This window comes from Dysidea avara, chromosome 13 (genome assembly GCF_963678975.1).
Source record: "Dysidea avara chromosome 13, odDysAvar1.4, whole genome shotgun sequence".
Taxonomy (NCBI): domain Eukaryota; kingdom Metazoa; phylum Porifera; class Demospongiae; order Dictyoceratida; family Dysideidae; genus Dysidea; species Dysidea avara.
Window position 1 is genome coordinate 6984525 of NC_089284.1, and position 14217 is coordinate 6998741.

The window sequence follows — 14217 nt, forward strand, 5'->3', positions numbered from 1 at the left end:
AAGGTTGGTATCACATGCCAGTCTCCACTTTTGAAAAGATTATGCTCAACCTTGAACCTTATTTTGCAATTCCGCGCAAGACAACAAACTGCTCACCTTCAAATTATATTTGCATCGATGCCGGGGGATGCCTTGAAGCCAAGGGTGATTGTAATGCTGAATTCTGAGCAGTGTTAGATGGCGATTTACCTTTAAAAAGGCCATATTTCCATCGTAATCCAACATCAATCGTCCTCCAATCAAAAAACACATAGCAAAATCGAAATCAGCATATACGGTTTGCCCAGAACCACTTTCTTCGTCCTCATCAGCAGCAGATTCACGCGGAAACACTCGGAAACTTAGGCTATCACAGGTGCCACATTCTTCCAATTAGAATTACGTACGCAATTATTTGTATGGGCTCCCTATGGGGATTTTTATTTCTCAAACTTTGATTTGCTGTATTTCAATAAATACCGCATGGATTTTAATCCAGTAAAGTGCAATACAAAGTACGAAGCATTGGCTACCATTTACTGGAACGGCAGCTTGTGAAACGTTTATTGAAGGTGTATAATTTAAGTAGCAAAAATATGTGTGAAAAAGTGGTAGGTTGGAAATCGCTACTTTGAGTGTTATATTTCCCGTATAGCACAAGCGAAGGCAGTGCTTTATCTGGTATAGAGAACTGTCAACTTGAGGTACGCACAAGACACACGAAACAATTAGAAACTCACGGAGTAGTGTTATTATTATTATTATTATTATTGTTAATTAGCAAAGCCCACTAGGGGCAACACGCTAATGAGCATTACAATCACATATTATATTATATTACTTACAGCATTCTTAAATGTTTCAAGATCTATTGTGTCGATGTTAGGAATTTGAAGGGAGTTTCATTGAATAATTGTTCGAGGGAGGAAGGAGTATTTGTACACATCAACTCTTGTTTGCAATTGAGTTAGCTTGAGAGGATGTTGAGCACGGGTGGAGGACACTGGAGTTGGTGACGGTAAGCAATGATCAGGTATTGCTAGTAAGTTCCTGACAATCTTGAATAGGAAGGTGAGTCTAGCAATTGTTCTTCTGTTTTGAAGTGTAGGCCATTCAAGACTGGTTAACATGTCTGTGATGCTATCATGGTTTTGGTTAGATCTGTGCCAGGGTTTGTTCAAAACGAAACAAGCAGCGCGGTGTTGAATCATTTCTAGTTTACTAATACTAGTGTGATGATAGGGGTCCCAGATGGTTGAGCAGTATTCTAATGATGGTAAGAGCAATTGTTTGTAGACGTGTTCTTTAATTTCTGATGGTGCATTGTGGAGATTTCTTTTTAAGAACCCAAGGAGTCAATTTGCCTTGTTACAGATGTAATTGATGTGAGGATCCCATGATAATTTGTGGTGGAGACGGATTCCAAGGTAATTGTGTTCTAATACTGTAGCCAGTGGAATGTCGGACATTTTGTATGTGAAAGTACTCTTGTTATGGTGTGTTGTTATCTGTAAAATTTTACATTTGGAGATGTTGAATTCCATCATCCAGTCAGTTGCCCATCTTGTCAGTGAGTTTAAATCATCTTGTGGTCTTGTGGTGTTTTAATGGTTTTGTAAATAAGGATATCATCTGCAAAAAGACGGATCTCACTTTGGATGTTGGCAATGATGTCATTGATATAAATCAAGAATAGAACTGGTCCAAGAACAGACCCTTGGGGAACACCAGATGTTACATCACAAGTGGATGATTTAGAACCTTCTACTATAACTTGCTGTGTGCGACCATGAAGAAAGGATTCAAGCCAGTGTAATACATTCCCTCTTATTCCATAGTGCCTTAGTTTGTAGAGGAGTCTTGAGTGAGATACTTTATCAAAAGCTTTAGAAAAATCTAGTATTGCAGCATCAACTTGTAAATTTGTGTCTATTTGTTTGGCAATGTCATTGATGGTGATAAATAATTGTGACTCACAAGAGTGCTTAGACCTAAATCCGAACTGTCTGTCAGAAAGAATATTTTGATCTTCCAGATGCTTCATTATTTGACTTACTATAATGTGTTCCATTGATTTGCATATTACTGATGTTAATGAGATGGGGCGATAGTTTTTTGGGTCAGATTTTTGGCCTTTCTTGAATATTGGACTGACATAGGCATGTTTCCATTGGGATGGTACAGTTCCAGTTTCTAGCGATTGTTTAAATATGTGAGTAAGCATAGGAGAAATTTCAGCTGCTGTTGTCTTTAGTACAAGTGGATGTATGGAGTCTGGACCAGGAGATTTTGATGGATCACAGTTGGTTAGAATGTTGTAAACTCCTTGTTCAGTGATTTCAAATGCTGGTAGAGATGGATGTAATGAAGGACCTTTGTCAGGAATGGTACTGCTGTCGTCATCAGTTGTGAATACAGATTTGAAATGATCATTTAAAACAGTTATCATCGGTAGAATAGGCATTGTGCCTGTGTTTTTCCTGAGTTGCACTGTGCTGCACCATCATTAGTTGTTTTGTGAGTCTAGTCCGTCTTCTCAACTACTAAAAGTTTTCAATTGTGGTACTTTAATAAGCATATTTCCGTGATATTCCTAGCATTCATCCGTTTATGCAAACAAAACATAGTAAGAACGTTCACTTAATCTCCCTATTCTTTATGTAGTCCACACAAAGTTTACACAAGCTATATGACCAGGAGTCCTACAGACCTTCAGCACTTGTTCTGTAAAGCAATACAATTAAAGCAATGTTTTGGTTCCACAAGAAGTACTTTGAGAATATAAGTCACTCTCCAGAGTTCCTGTGGACACAGATACATGAAATAAACAGGGCGAAAACATCCTGATGGCCTGGCAAACTCCTGTAAGCATTCAAGGGTAAATTAGATGGTAGGCTGTTCTTGTAGGGTCATGGATTTTTAAATTTTTTCTGCACTTTTTCAAAACGCACTTAATCTAACATCTTTACACTGCAGGCTGTAGAACCTGGAGTCTCAGCTGTAAAGCTATATCTAATCAAAAACAGCCAAGCTGTAAAAAAAGGAGTGCGGCCCTTGAAAAGGCTATGGGGAAAAAAGATGTGAAATCCAAGGTGGCGGCCAAGAAATGGCTGTGATGATAGGTTAATGGTAAAAATTTTAATAACAACAATTGAGGTGAATTTGGTGCTGCTTGGTCAATTGGCACAAAATTCACCTGAATTGTCGTTATTAAAATTTTTACCATTAACCTACCATCACAGCCATTTCTTGGCCGCCACCTTGGATTTCACATCTTTTTTCACCATAGCCTTTTCAAGGGCCGCACTCCTTTTTTTACAGCTTGGCTGTTTTTGATTAGATTTCACTTCTTTTTGTATTTGTATACCCAAAGCCAGCCTATGGCCAGCTTTGGGGCTTTTTAACCTATATTTTTTTCTTTACCACAGGAAAAAGAAAAAGACGAAGCAGATTTTATAAATACTTTAACTCATTCTGATTTTATCAGTTTAATGTACAAATTATATATATAATGCATATATCAAGAGTTCATAACATAAAAAGAGAGCATATATTTATTACATGTCAATTAATCCCCACAGGATAATTTGCAGCTCATCTCTCTACTGGGTGACTTGAAATGTAGCTGAACTTTCTACAGGGTGATCTGCTTGTACGTAGATGAACTCTTTACAGGATTCTCTCTACAGGGTGACTTGACTCTAGCTGAACTCTCTGCAGGTTTATCTGTTTGTAGTTGAATTCTCTACAGGGTGATTTGTTTGCAGCTGAACTCTCTACAAGGTAACTTCTTCTGCTGATCTGTCTACAGGGTGACTTGTTTCTAGCTGGTCTCTCTACAGGGCGATTTGTTTGTAGCTGAATTCTCTACAGGGTGATGTGTTTGCAGCTGAACTCTCTACGTGGTGGTTGCTTTGTAGCTGAACTATCTAAAAGGTGACTTCTTCTAGCTGAACTCTCTACAGGGTGATCTTTTCATAGCTGAACTCTCTACAGGATGATTTGTTTGCAGCTGAACTCTCTACATGATGATTTCTTTGTAGCTGAACTCTCTACAGGGTGATTTGTTTGTAGCTGAAATCCCTACAAGGTAACTTCTTCTAGCTGATCTTTCTACAGGTCGATTTATTTGTAGCTGAGTTCTCTACAGGGTATTTGTTTGCAGCTGAATTCTCTACATGGTGGTTTCTTTATAGCTGAACTCTCTACAAGGTGACTTCTTCTAGCTGATCTCTCTACAGGGTGATTTGTTTGTAGCTGAACTCTCTACAGGTGATTTGTTTGTAGCTGAACTCTCTACAAGGTGATACTTCTAGGTGATCTCTCTACAGGATGACTTGTTTCTAACTGAACTCTCAACAGGGTGATCTGTTCATAGCTGAACTTTCTACTGGGTGATTTTTTTGCAGCTGAACTCTCTACATGGTGGTTTCTTTGTAGTTGAACTCTCTACAAGGTAATTTCTTCTAGCTGAACTCTCTACAGGGTGACTTGTTTCTAGCTGATCTCTCTACAGGGTGATCTGTTCATAGCTGAACTTTCTACAGGGTGATTTGTTTGCAGCTGAACTCTCTACATGGTAGTTTCTTTGTAGCTGAACTCTCTACAATGTGACTTCTTCTAGCTGAACTCTCTACAAGGTGACTTGTTTCTAGCTGATCTCTCTACAGGGTGACTTGTTTCTAGCTGAACTCTCTACAGGTGATTTGTTTGTAGCTGAACTCTCTACATGGTGGTTTCGTTGTAGCTGAACTCTCTACAAGGTAACTTCTTCTAGCTGATCTTTTTACAGGGCATATTTGTTTGTAGCTGAGTTCTCTACAGGGTGATTTGTTTGCAGCTGAACTCTCTACATGGGAGTTTCATTGTAGCTGAACTCTCTACAATGTGACTTCTTCTAGCTGAATTCTCTACAGGGTGACTTGTTTCTAGCTGATCTCTCTACAGGGTGACTTGTTTCTAGCTGAACTCTCTATAGGTGATTTGTTTGCAGCTGAACTCTCTACATGGTGGTTTCTTTGTAGCTGAACTCTCTACAAGGTAACTTCTTCTAGCTGATCTTTCTACAGGGTGATTTGTTTGTAGCTGAATTCTCTACAGGGTGATGTGTTTGCAGCTGAACTCTCTACATGGTGGTTGCTTTGTAGCTGAACTCTCTAAAAGGTGACTTCTTCTAGCTGAACTCTCTACAGGGTGATCTTTTCATAGCTGAACTCTCTACAGGATGATTTTTTTGCAGCTGAACTCTCCACATGATGATTTCTTTGTAGCTGAACTCTCTACAGGGTGATTTGTTTGTAGCTGAACTCCCTACAAGGTAACTTCTTCTAGCTGATCTATCTACAGGGAGATTTGTTTGTAGCTGAGTTCTCTACAGGGTGTTTGTTTGCAGCTGAACTCTCTACATGGTAGTTTCTTTGTAGCTGAACTCTCTACAATGTGACTTCTTCTAGCTGAACTCTCTACAGGGTGACTTGTTTCTAGCTGATCTCTCTACAGGGTGACTTGTTTTTAGCTGAATTCTCTACAGGTGATTTGTTTGCAGCTGAACTCTCTACATGGTGGTTTCTTTGTAGCTGAACTCTCTACAAGGTGACTTCTTCTAGCTGAACTCTCTACAGAGTGATTGATTTTTTTGCAGCTGAACTCTCTACATGGTGGTTTCTTTGTAACTGAACTCTCTACAGGGTGATTTGTTTGTAGCTGAACTCTCTACAGGGTGATCTGTTCGTAGCTGAACTCCCTACAAGGTAGCTTCTTCTAGCTGATCTTTCTACAGGGCGATTTGTTTGTAGCTGAGTTCTCTACAGGGTGATTTGTTTGCAGCTGAACTCTCTACATGGTAGTTTCTTTGTAGCTGAACTCTCTACAATGTGACTTGTTTCTAGCTGATCTCTCTACAGGGTGATTTCTTTGCAGCTGAACTCTCTACATGATGGTTTCTTTGTAGCTAAACTCTCTACAAGGTGACTTCTTCTAGCTGATACAGGGTGACTTGTTTCTAGATGAACTCTCTACAGGGTGACATGCATGTCAGCGTTGAAACCGGGTCGGGTCATCCGGGTCATCCGGGTCTGACCCGGTTTACAATTTATCCGGGTCTGACCCGGATTGGATCACGTGAGAAACGAAATTGTTCGTTTTACGACGTAGAACTTATAAACGCTATCGCGTAGCTCTTTCGTGAGCTACGCCCACTTATCGCATTACCAACATATGCTCAGCCACGCCCATTTGTTGGTAAGTGCAGTATGTAGCACGAAACTGAGGGTATCTATGGTGAGGGGTAGCTATTGTCAGTAGGTGAAGACCCTTTTTTTTTTTTTTTTTTTGGTCTTCAACCTACAGCTAGGCTGAAGTTGCAATATTTACTCAACACGAATCGAACGCTCAAAATGTAGATTTGTTCGCTCGCTCGACGCTAGCTGAAACACGTCTCGGCTTTAATTAATCCGGGTCACATCCGGGTCAAATCCGGGTCAGTGGGTCATCCGGGTCAGTAGTAGTGACCGGTTTCAACGTTGATGCATGTAGCTGAATTGTCTATCAGATTAACTGTTTGTAGCTGAATTCCGTACAGAATATCCTGCAATGTAATATAATGATTCGCGATTAAGAAAAGGATACTACAGGCAACTGACGACAAACATTGACTCGTATAAATTTTCCTTTTTCCCCTCTGCAATTAAACTTTGGAACCCCCTTCCCCCCTACATAATTAATTCCCCTTCCCTGGATAATTTTTGTAACAACTTAAGTAATTATATCTGTGCATTATAATCATTTGTGATTTCTGCACAGTAAAAACAAATAATAATAATAATAATTCTGTAATGGAGTAAGTTATAAACGTAGCTGAATGCTCTATTAGGGTGACTGTTCTATTAGAGTATATCGATCTCGCATTTGCTACACGTAGTTGCCTTTCGAATCATAACTCAGTGGTTTGTAATCCGATTCTTCTGTACTACTGCAAGTACTTTCTATGATGATTATTCCAGCTACGTACTGATTTTCAGCTCATTGCTCTAAGCGGTTTGCCTGATAGACACGAAAACTAATAGTATTTTTATTCATAAAAATCGATCGCGTAATTTTGACACAGGTCGGGTTTTGTGTCATATCTCCGTGGTCTTTATCCCGATTCCTTTCAAACCACAAAAAGGCACTCCTACGATGGTTGCTCCATCCACATAGCAATTTTCAACTGATTCCTCAAAGGAGTTTACCCTGTAGGCGTGACAGACCTTCGACCTTATTTTACGCAAATAATCGGTAATAACTCCGTGAATGTTCATCGGATTCCTACCAAAGTTGGTATTGGGATCCGCCTTAATGAGCCCTTTAAGTGTGCCAAATTTCAGCCCGACCCGAGCACGCATTCGTGTTTTATGGCGGATTTTGCGAAGTGTGCGAAATGAAGAAGTAGAAGAAGAAAAAAAACGAAGAAATTAAAACGAAATTTTGTTCGCTCGTATCTCGGAAATGGCTTGAGCGATTTTCTTAAAATTTGGTGTGTAGACTCCCCTTGCTGGCCGGCACCTCTCTAGCAAATTTGGTTCCAATCGGATAAGAGATCACAGAGCTACATAGGTCTACAAATTGCGTTTTCTTTCTTCCTGTTAATATACTCACGGGTGGCACGCCGGCTTCTTGAGCTAGGATCAATCCTTTTTCCAGTTAGAAGCATGGTGTGAAAATTACGGTTTATTAACACACAAGCCATTGACATGCTAACCAAAAATTGACATGGTGTGTTGCAATGCAAGCAATGGGACACAAAAGAGGATGGAGGTATGTTTGTGATGCACAAATTGTATGTACAGCGGTATGCCAAGGGGCACTGTCAAGCTGAAACAATATCTAACAGTAAGACAATTGATCTTGTAGCCTTGGCTGCTATTATGTTCATCTGAAGGCATTAGTAAATAAGTAAGCAAGCAAGTCAGTAAGTAAGTCAGTCAAAATAGGCATGAGGCTATTATGCTTCAAAAATTGAGTGAGCAGTGCTCCAAAAATCACTTATTATGCTAAATTCCCAATTATGCCACCTTCTATGGCCATTAGAGCATTTGTATTGATGTTTCAACTTCAAATAGTTTTATTTTTATTTATTCCTTTAGCTGGTTGTTATATTAGAGTATTTCATAATACATGTGATAATATTGTGTGTGATTGTTCTATTAAAATTTTGACTGCTCTGTTAGAGTATCTTGATCTTTCTACTGTTAAAGCTTTATCATCTCCTCAAAATGCTAGCATATTTCTTGATTCCCACATGTACCTTTTTGAAATTGTGCCAGCATAATTTCCACATCCCTAGAATATTTCATACAACTTACTGGAAGTATTTCAGATCATACTGAAGGTAGTTTTGGGTTTGATAATACCCTGAGTTCATAATTTAAAGTGGCTCACTATTTAATATTATGAACTCTTGACTAGTGGTGGGACAAATGTCTGAAGATTCGAACATTCATTTGTTAAGAAGATATTTGACAAATATATTTATTCATTACCATGGTTACTGTGGAATATAGGCATTAGAAAATAAATTTAGATTGCATTGTATGCACTATTTCAATGACAACAGTACTATACAAACTGAAATACCTCTGAACATTCATTTGTTAAATTTACAGAACCTTCAAATGTGTAAAATGCACATTCATCCCAATACTACTCTTGATTATAATTAACCTACTGCTGGCTGCTTTCTGGTCAATTATTTTTTCATGGGACATTACAAACCTTTATTATCCCCACTACGTATTCAGTACTAAGGAGTAGGACAAGCCCAAATGATGTGAACTAGTATTGAATTACGTAAGGTCCTTAACACTACTAAAATATATTCTAAAGAAATGGATTCTTCTACCTCTCTCTATGGATATATACGGCACAGATGATTATTTATGGTTGCTTAATAACTGCAGGGACCAATACAGGGGAATTAGAGATACCTCATGTTGTCATTTTTTGAATGCTGTTTTCTTCATAATGGGTTTTTTTTTTTTGTGCAGTAACCATTGGCTCACTTGAAATATTTTCAAGTTTTACTTAAGTGTATCATTGCATAATGTATGTCAGTTCATGTGGGCATGTCCTAGTACTAACATACTGTATGATGTGGTGGTTAATCTATTGTAGTTTATATTTGCTAATTTTGATTTATATGTTATCTGGAGCACACCTACTTACCCTATTGAAAACTGTAGCTAAATATGGTCTACATTGAAACCTGTGTAAGAATGAGGGTATAGGCATATTAATTAGAGTCAAAGAGTTCAAGTGTTTGATCTGTATATAGCTTACAATTTTTTTGTGGGTAAACTTTTTCACAAATTGTATAAATTCTTCACATTGCATAATGTTAATAAATGAAAGTACTATTCAGTTTCTACCATACACAAAGACAATGTCAATTTACATTTACAACACATGTAGTTAAAAAGCTAAGCTATTGTTTGTTACTAGCCAGTTACTTTAGATTGTGCCATCATCTGCTGGAGCTGTACTCTCCTCAAAAGTCTCCATCTCATCTGGGTTCAGGTACAGTGGATTGGAAAACGCTAAAAAAAACAACATCAGTAGGACTGCTATAAAGTGTGCCATTACTAACCAGATGGATCTTTGCTCATGGGATTTTCAAAGCCGTCAAATGTAACAGCATCATCTGGTGACTGGAAGTGTACTCTATCATCTGCTTTGGGACGTCTAGTAGTATATAAGAATATGATTTGTCATTTATTTGTATATATAGTCATTGTACATTGTTTATATCATAACAAAAATACTGCCTACCTCTTCACCACAATGATTACTCCGATGGTCAAGATGATTACTACTACCAACAGGATGAGGATCACAGGAACAAGAACACCAATCAGAATATTCCTACTGCTATCATCATTGTTATCACCACCAGTCTGACCACCTGTTGGACCTATAATAGTATAACACATGAATGTAACTGTTCAATATGTTCTTCAATCTCTTCTTACCAACAATTATGTTGCACTCTTGTAAGCTACCAACCCACTGGGCTCCACCAACAGGTGCATATTCACACCTTGCAGACTGTGTGGTGTTATCAGGACAGGTGAAGGTGACAGTGGTGTTGACAGTGAAGGCCCCATCTGGTGATTCAGTCACCACTACAGTTGAGCTAGCTCCTCCCACTGATGGTGCAGTGCCACAGATTTGAGCTATTATTGGAATTCATCATATAAATTGTGTACACATTGGATGAACAGGTCAACTTACGAATGCAAGTAAATGGATCACCAGTCCAGCTGGTTGATTCTGTTCGACATTCTCTCTTGTTGTGATTATCAGATGGCAGATATCCATAGAAACAAGTTAGTGTAGCGGTTGTCTTTGTTCCAGATGAAGCATCATAACTAACATATCCTCCTGTTGGCTCTGACAATGTACCACAACTGGTCAGATCTACAAATTACATTGTAAAAGTTTAAGACCAAGTTTGTATATTATTGTATTGTGAATTTTATAGACAAAAGTTTACCTAAGCACTGAACATTGGCTGGATATCCGATAGAACATGTTTGTGCTGGTTGGTTGACATATTCAGTGTAGTGACACTGGTTGAGATCATTCTCTTGTCCACCACATCTCATCTGTGTGGCCCAATAACCAGTAGTACTCACTCCAAATACATTGCCTAATGGAACTTGTTGAGTAGTGTTAAATCCAAGGTATCTGCACACAACTAATGCATCATTGAGGTTCCACAAGTCTGCACAGATCTGAGCCCACACATTGTTGACTCTAATTTCAACTCTTCCTGATCCAACACTGCTTCCTCCAAGTAGTCTTATTCCTTGAATTGGTAGTTCTGCTTGTTCTCCTGTGAAAATGAAAACACAATTATAGTCTGTTAAGAGTTGTTGTTATCACTCACCAGTACATACTATAGCAACATCTTCACTGTGGAAACAATCGTTATCTCCATAGCCAGGATGAGGACATGTACTCAGCCATCTCTCATCTCCCGTACACTGCACTTCATCCAACCAAATTGGTTGATCACTAGTACCAACTGGGAATTCCATGGGGTTGGCAATTCTTGAGATTGCACCCTGGTTGAGTTGATTACATACAACTTGTCCATCAAGCTTGTCAAAGTTGTCATCGCAAACTGTTCCCCATCTTCCATTAAAGAATACTTCCACACGACCAGAACTAGCAGTGCCATTGCTTAGTCGAACAGGATAGATTGCTATATGTGAGGTAAAACAAATGAGAACTATGAGCTAACATCGCCTCTACTTACAGAAGCAAGTAACTCCAACATCTTCAGTGTGGTCAGATGCACATAGAGTTGGAGCATTAGGATTAAAGCCAGGACAACTAAACAGTGCAGTTTCATGTCCAGTACAGCCAACATTGCCAGTAACAATTGATTGTTCTTGATCAGCAATACCAAACATGTTATTTGTTGTCATTCCAGTGGTGAAGTTGGTTGCTCCAGTGTAGCCTAATTGTCTGCACACAACATCAGCTTCAGTGAGTGACCAGCCATCATCACAGACAGTACTCCAGGAACCACTGATGTTAACTTCAACTCGACCAGATCCAGGAGTGTCTCCAATTATTCTGACACCAGAAACACCAGCACCTGAAAAACAAAACGTTGTAATTGGTATACTGTAAGATTAAAATAACAATTGTTGGGTAAAATTTTATTGCTTACCAATGCATATCACTCCAGCATCCTCACTATGATCACAGTCATTGTCACCAGCAATAAACATACATTGACCCAGACTTCCTTCAGCTCCAGTACATTGGACTTCATCAAATTGTATCGGTACAGTTTGTTCAGCTGCAGATTAAACATTACAATGTATGACAACAGTTATTGTGGATTATCTCTACCACACACCTCTTCCATAGAATGAGTTTGTGGTAGCTCCAATAGCTCCTGTATAGCCCAGTTGGCGACATACTACACTAGCATCAACCAAATCCCAGTCATCATCACACACAGTTCCCCACTGATCATTATAGTAAACCTCAACACGACCTTCACCATCAACATTTCCTCCAACAAGTCTTGTTGGCAGTAATGGAGGTGCTGTCACATCTGTAGTGTTCAATAATGAGGTAAACAACATATTATACACTTTATTGAAAAGAACAAACTTGTACACTGTACTCCTGCGACTTGGCTAGTGAGACAACTGTGCTGGAAGTTGAAAGGACAATCAACAATGGCCCCCTCATGGCCTAGACAAGCAACATTGCTGATAAGAACTGGTACATCTCCTTGGCCAAACAAATCAGCTGCTTGGCGAATTCCTCGTGGAGTAATAGTTGACTGGCCCAGTTGTCTGCACGCAACTGCAGCATCAAAGTCACTCCATCCTTCATTGCATATGCCACTCCACTGGTTGTTAATACAGATCTCAATACGTCCAGTTAATACAGCTATGTCTGATCCATTCCTCAGTCTGATTGTTCCCTCGTCACAATTTGGTGTTGCTGTATGACATAGACACTTCTGTTACAATAGTATTAGAATTGGTTAGTGTCTTGGTAGTACACGTACACCTCATAATGCAGAAAATTAGGTTGTTATTGTGAACATTACAACACAGTCTGAAAGTTAGTTGCACTTCATATTTGATGGTACTTACTAATACAGATGACACCAGCATCCAGAGAGTGATCACAGGAACTTGTGTCACTTTGTGATGGGCACACAAACAAGTTGGGTTCAAATCCTTGGCAAAGCACTTGAGTACGATGGATGGGACCAACTCCTTGACCAAAGTCTGTTAGAACATACAGAAGTTAACCATCCAATATAACTATTGGTACTGTACTTACATCCTCCACCAGTAGCTTGTAGAGCTCCACTGTAACCCAGGTCCCGACAAGCAACTTCAGCATCAGCAAGTCCCCAGAACACATCACAGATGGTACCCCATTGGTCACCAACACGGATCTCTACACGACCACTGCCACGATCAGTACTACCAGCAAGTCTTATATCTGATCTGTTCCTTCCACCAATGTCACAGTCTTGAAAGTAATAGTATGGCATAATATTAATTCTTTCTATGTATAATGCTTATGAAGGATATGACTGAATGATTCTTGAGTGTGCTCAAGGGAAAAGTGTGCTATATTTCAGTCATATCCCTATTAACCATATTCTCACTGTTCTATACCACATTCTAGTAGAAGGAATGATGGAGATTGTATCTTTAAGAGCAAGTTTTGACTTATGGTGCACAAAGTAATGAGAGATTTGCCCTATATACTGTTTTCAGATGATCCAGGCAAAAGATCATCAGTTAACTGCCCAGGTTAATAACAGTAAGTCAATTTAGGTGCTAATTATTAGAATTGTTTAGTTGAGGACTGCATGCAGTGAAGCGCTATGGTATGTACCACAGCAAACTGTGGTGATATACCATGGTTTGTGGCTATGCTTACTGTATATGGTGTAACTTCACACATTGCAGGTGTGATATACATATATAAAGCTGAAAAGCTATCTGTCTGTCTGTCTACATTCCATTTGGGTCCTCTCTAACCACTGTACGTATTGACACGGAACTTTGGTGAAATTAAGCACACATCATTAGGGAACTCCAAGTTTGTTGTTACAAATCGATAAGTGCTTTTGTTCATTCTCTACAAAGTGTTGAAACATTTGTATAGGGGAAAACTTGGGCTAAATTCCTGTCAAAACCATGAACAAACAGTCCAAGTGTTAGTGCATAGAACTGTAAAACCCGAAGATCCAGGGTTCGATTCCTCCTTTTTTTCTTCTCAGAGCCACCTTTTTGTGACATACTTTTTCATATGTCAGCTACTGATGATGCTTACTCACCAATCAACATGTATCGACACGATTCACATACGAAATATGATGCTCATCATCTGGCTACTTAGCCACTACAGCACATTGAAGGCCATGATGTAGAGAAAACTTCGGCTGCATTCTGTAGCAAACCATAGGACAAACAGTTCATCTGGTATGGCACCTCCCTGAAGTTGTTGCAGTTGCTGCCAGTGAGCCACAAACACAATTTTTTTTTGCTTTATCTACCTTTTTGATGCATACTTTTTCTAACTTGACTTTTTTTTGCTCATAGCATGTTCATAGCATCCTGGTATTGCTTCACAGCATATGGACTGTTGGAAAAGTATACAGTAGCACATTTTATAGGTATAGGGCAGGCATGGGCGGGCCAATTGGGT

At 39.2% G+C, this 14217-nt stretch overlaps 1 protein-coding gene and 1 long non-coding RNA gene across 5 annotated transcripts in view; one reads left to right on the forward strand and one right to left on the reverse strand.

Annotated features, from left to right (window-relative positions):
- The first annotated feature begins 361 nt into the window (after nt 1-361).
- Nucleotides 362-2079, forward strand: LOC136242575 (uncharacterized). 4 transcript variants are annotated; one of them, XR_010694569.1, is made up of 3 exons: nt 362-683; nt 866-1549; nt 1604-2079. It is a non-coding gene; the product is annotated as an uncharacterized lncRNA (long non-coding RNA). The 4 variants fall into 4 exon arrangements; XR_010694570.1 differs by lacking the exon at nt 362-683 and having other exon boundaries at nt 735-1255; nt 1354-1549; XR_010694568.1 differs by lacking the exon at nt 362-683 and having other exon boundaries at nt 735-1549.
- A 7245-nt stretch (nt 2080-9324) lies between these two features.
- Nucleotides 9325-14217, reverse strand: part of LOC136242480 (uncharacterized) — a 58109-nt gene continuing 53216 nt past the window's right edge. The window contains exons 44-56 of the mRNA XM_066033910.1: nt 12835-13029; nt 12642-12779; nt 12148-12486; nt 11888-12088; nt 11696-11827; nt 11276-11620; nt 10904-11221; nt 10508-10849; nt 10246-10431; nt 9984-10187; nt 9784-9925; nt 9602-9696; nt 9325-9551 (exon numbers count right to left, since the gene is read on the reverse strand). Of these exons, the coding sequence (XP_065889982.1) occupies nt 9466-9551; nt 9602-9696; nt 9784-9925; nt 9984-10187; nt 10246-10431; nt 10508-10849; nt 10904-11221; nt 11276-11620; nt 11696-11827; nt 11888-12088; nt 12148-12486; nt 12642-12779; nt 12835-13029 (2723 nt within the window). The 3' untranslated portion in view covers nt 9325-9465. The remainder of the gene's footprint in view (nt 9552-9601; nt 9697-9783; nt 9926-9983; nt 10188-10245; nt 10432-10507; nt 10850-10903; nt 11222-11275; nt 11621-11695; nt 11828-11887; nt 12089-12147; nt 12487-12641; nt 12780-12834; nt 13030-14217) is intronic.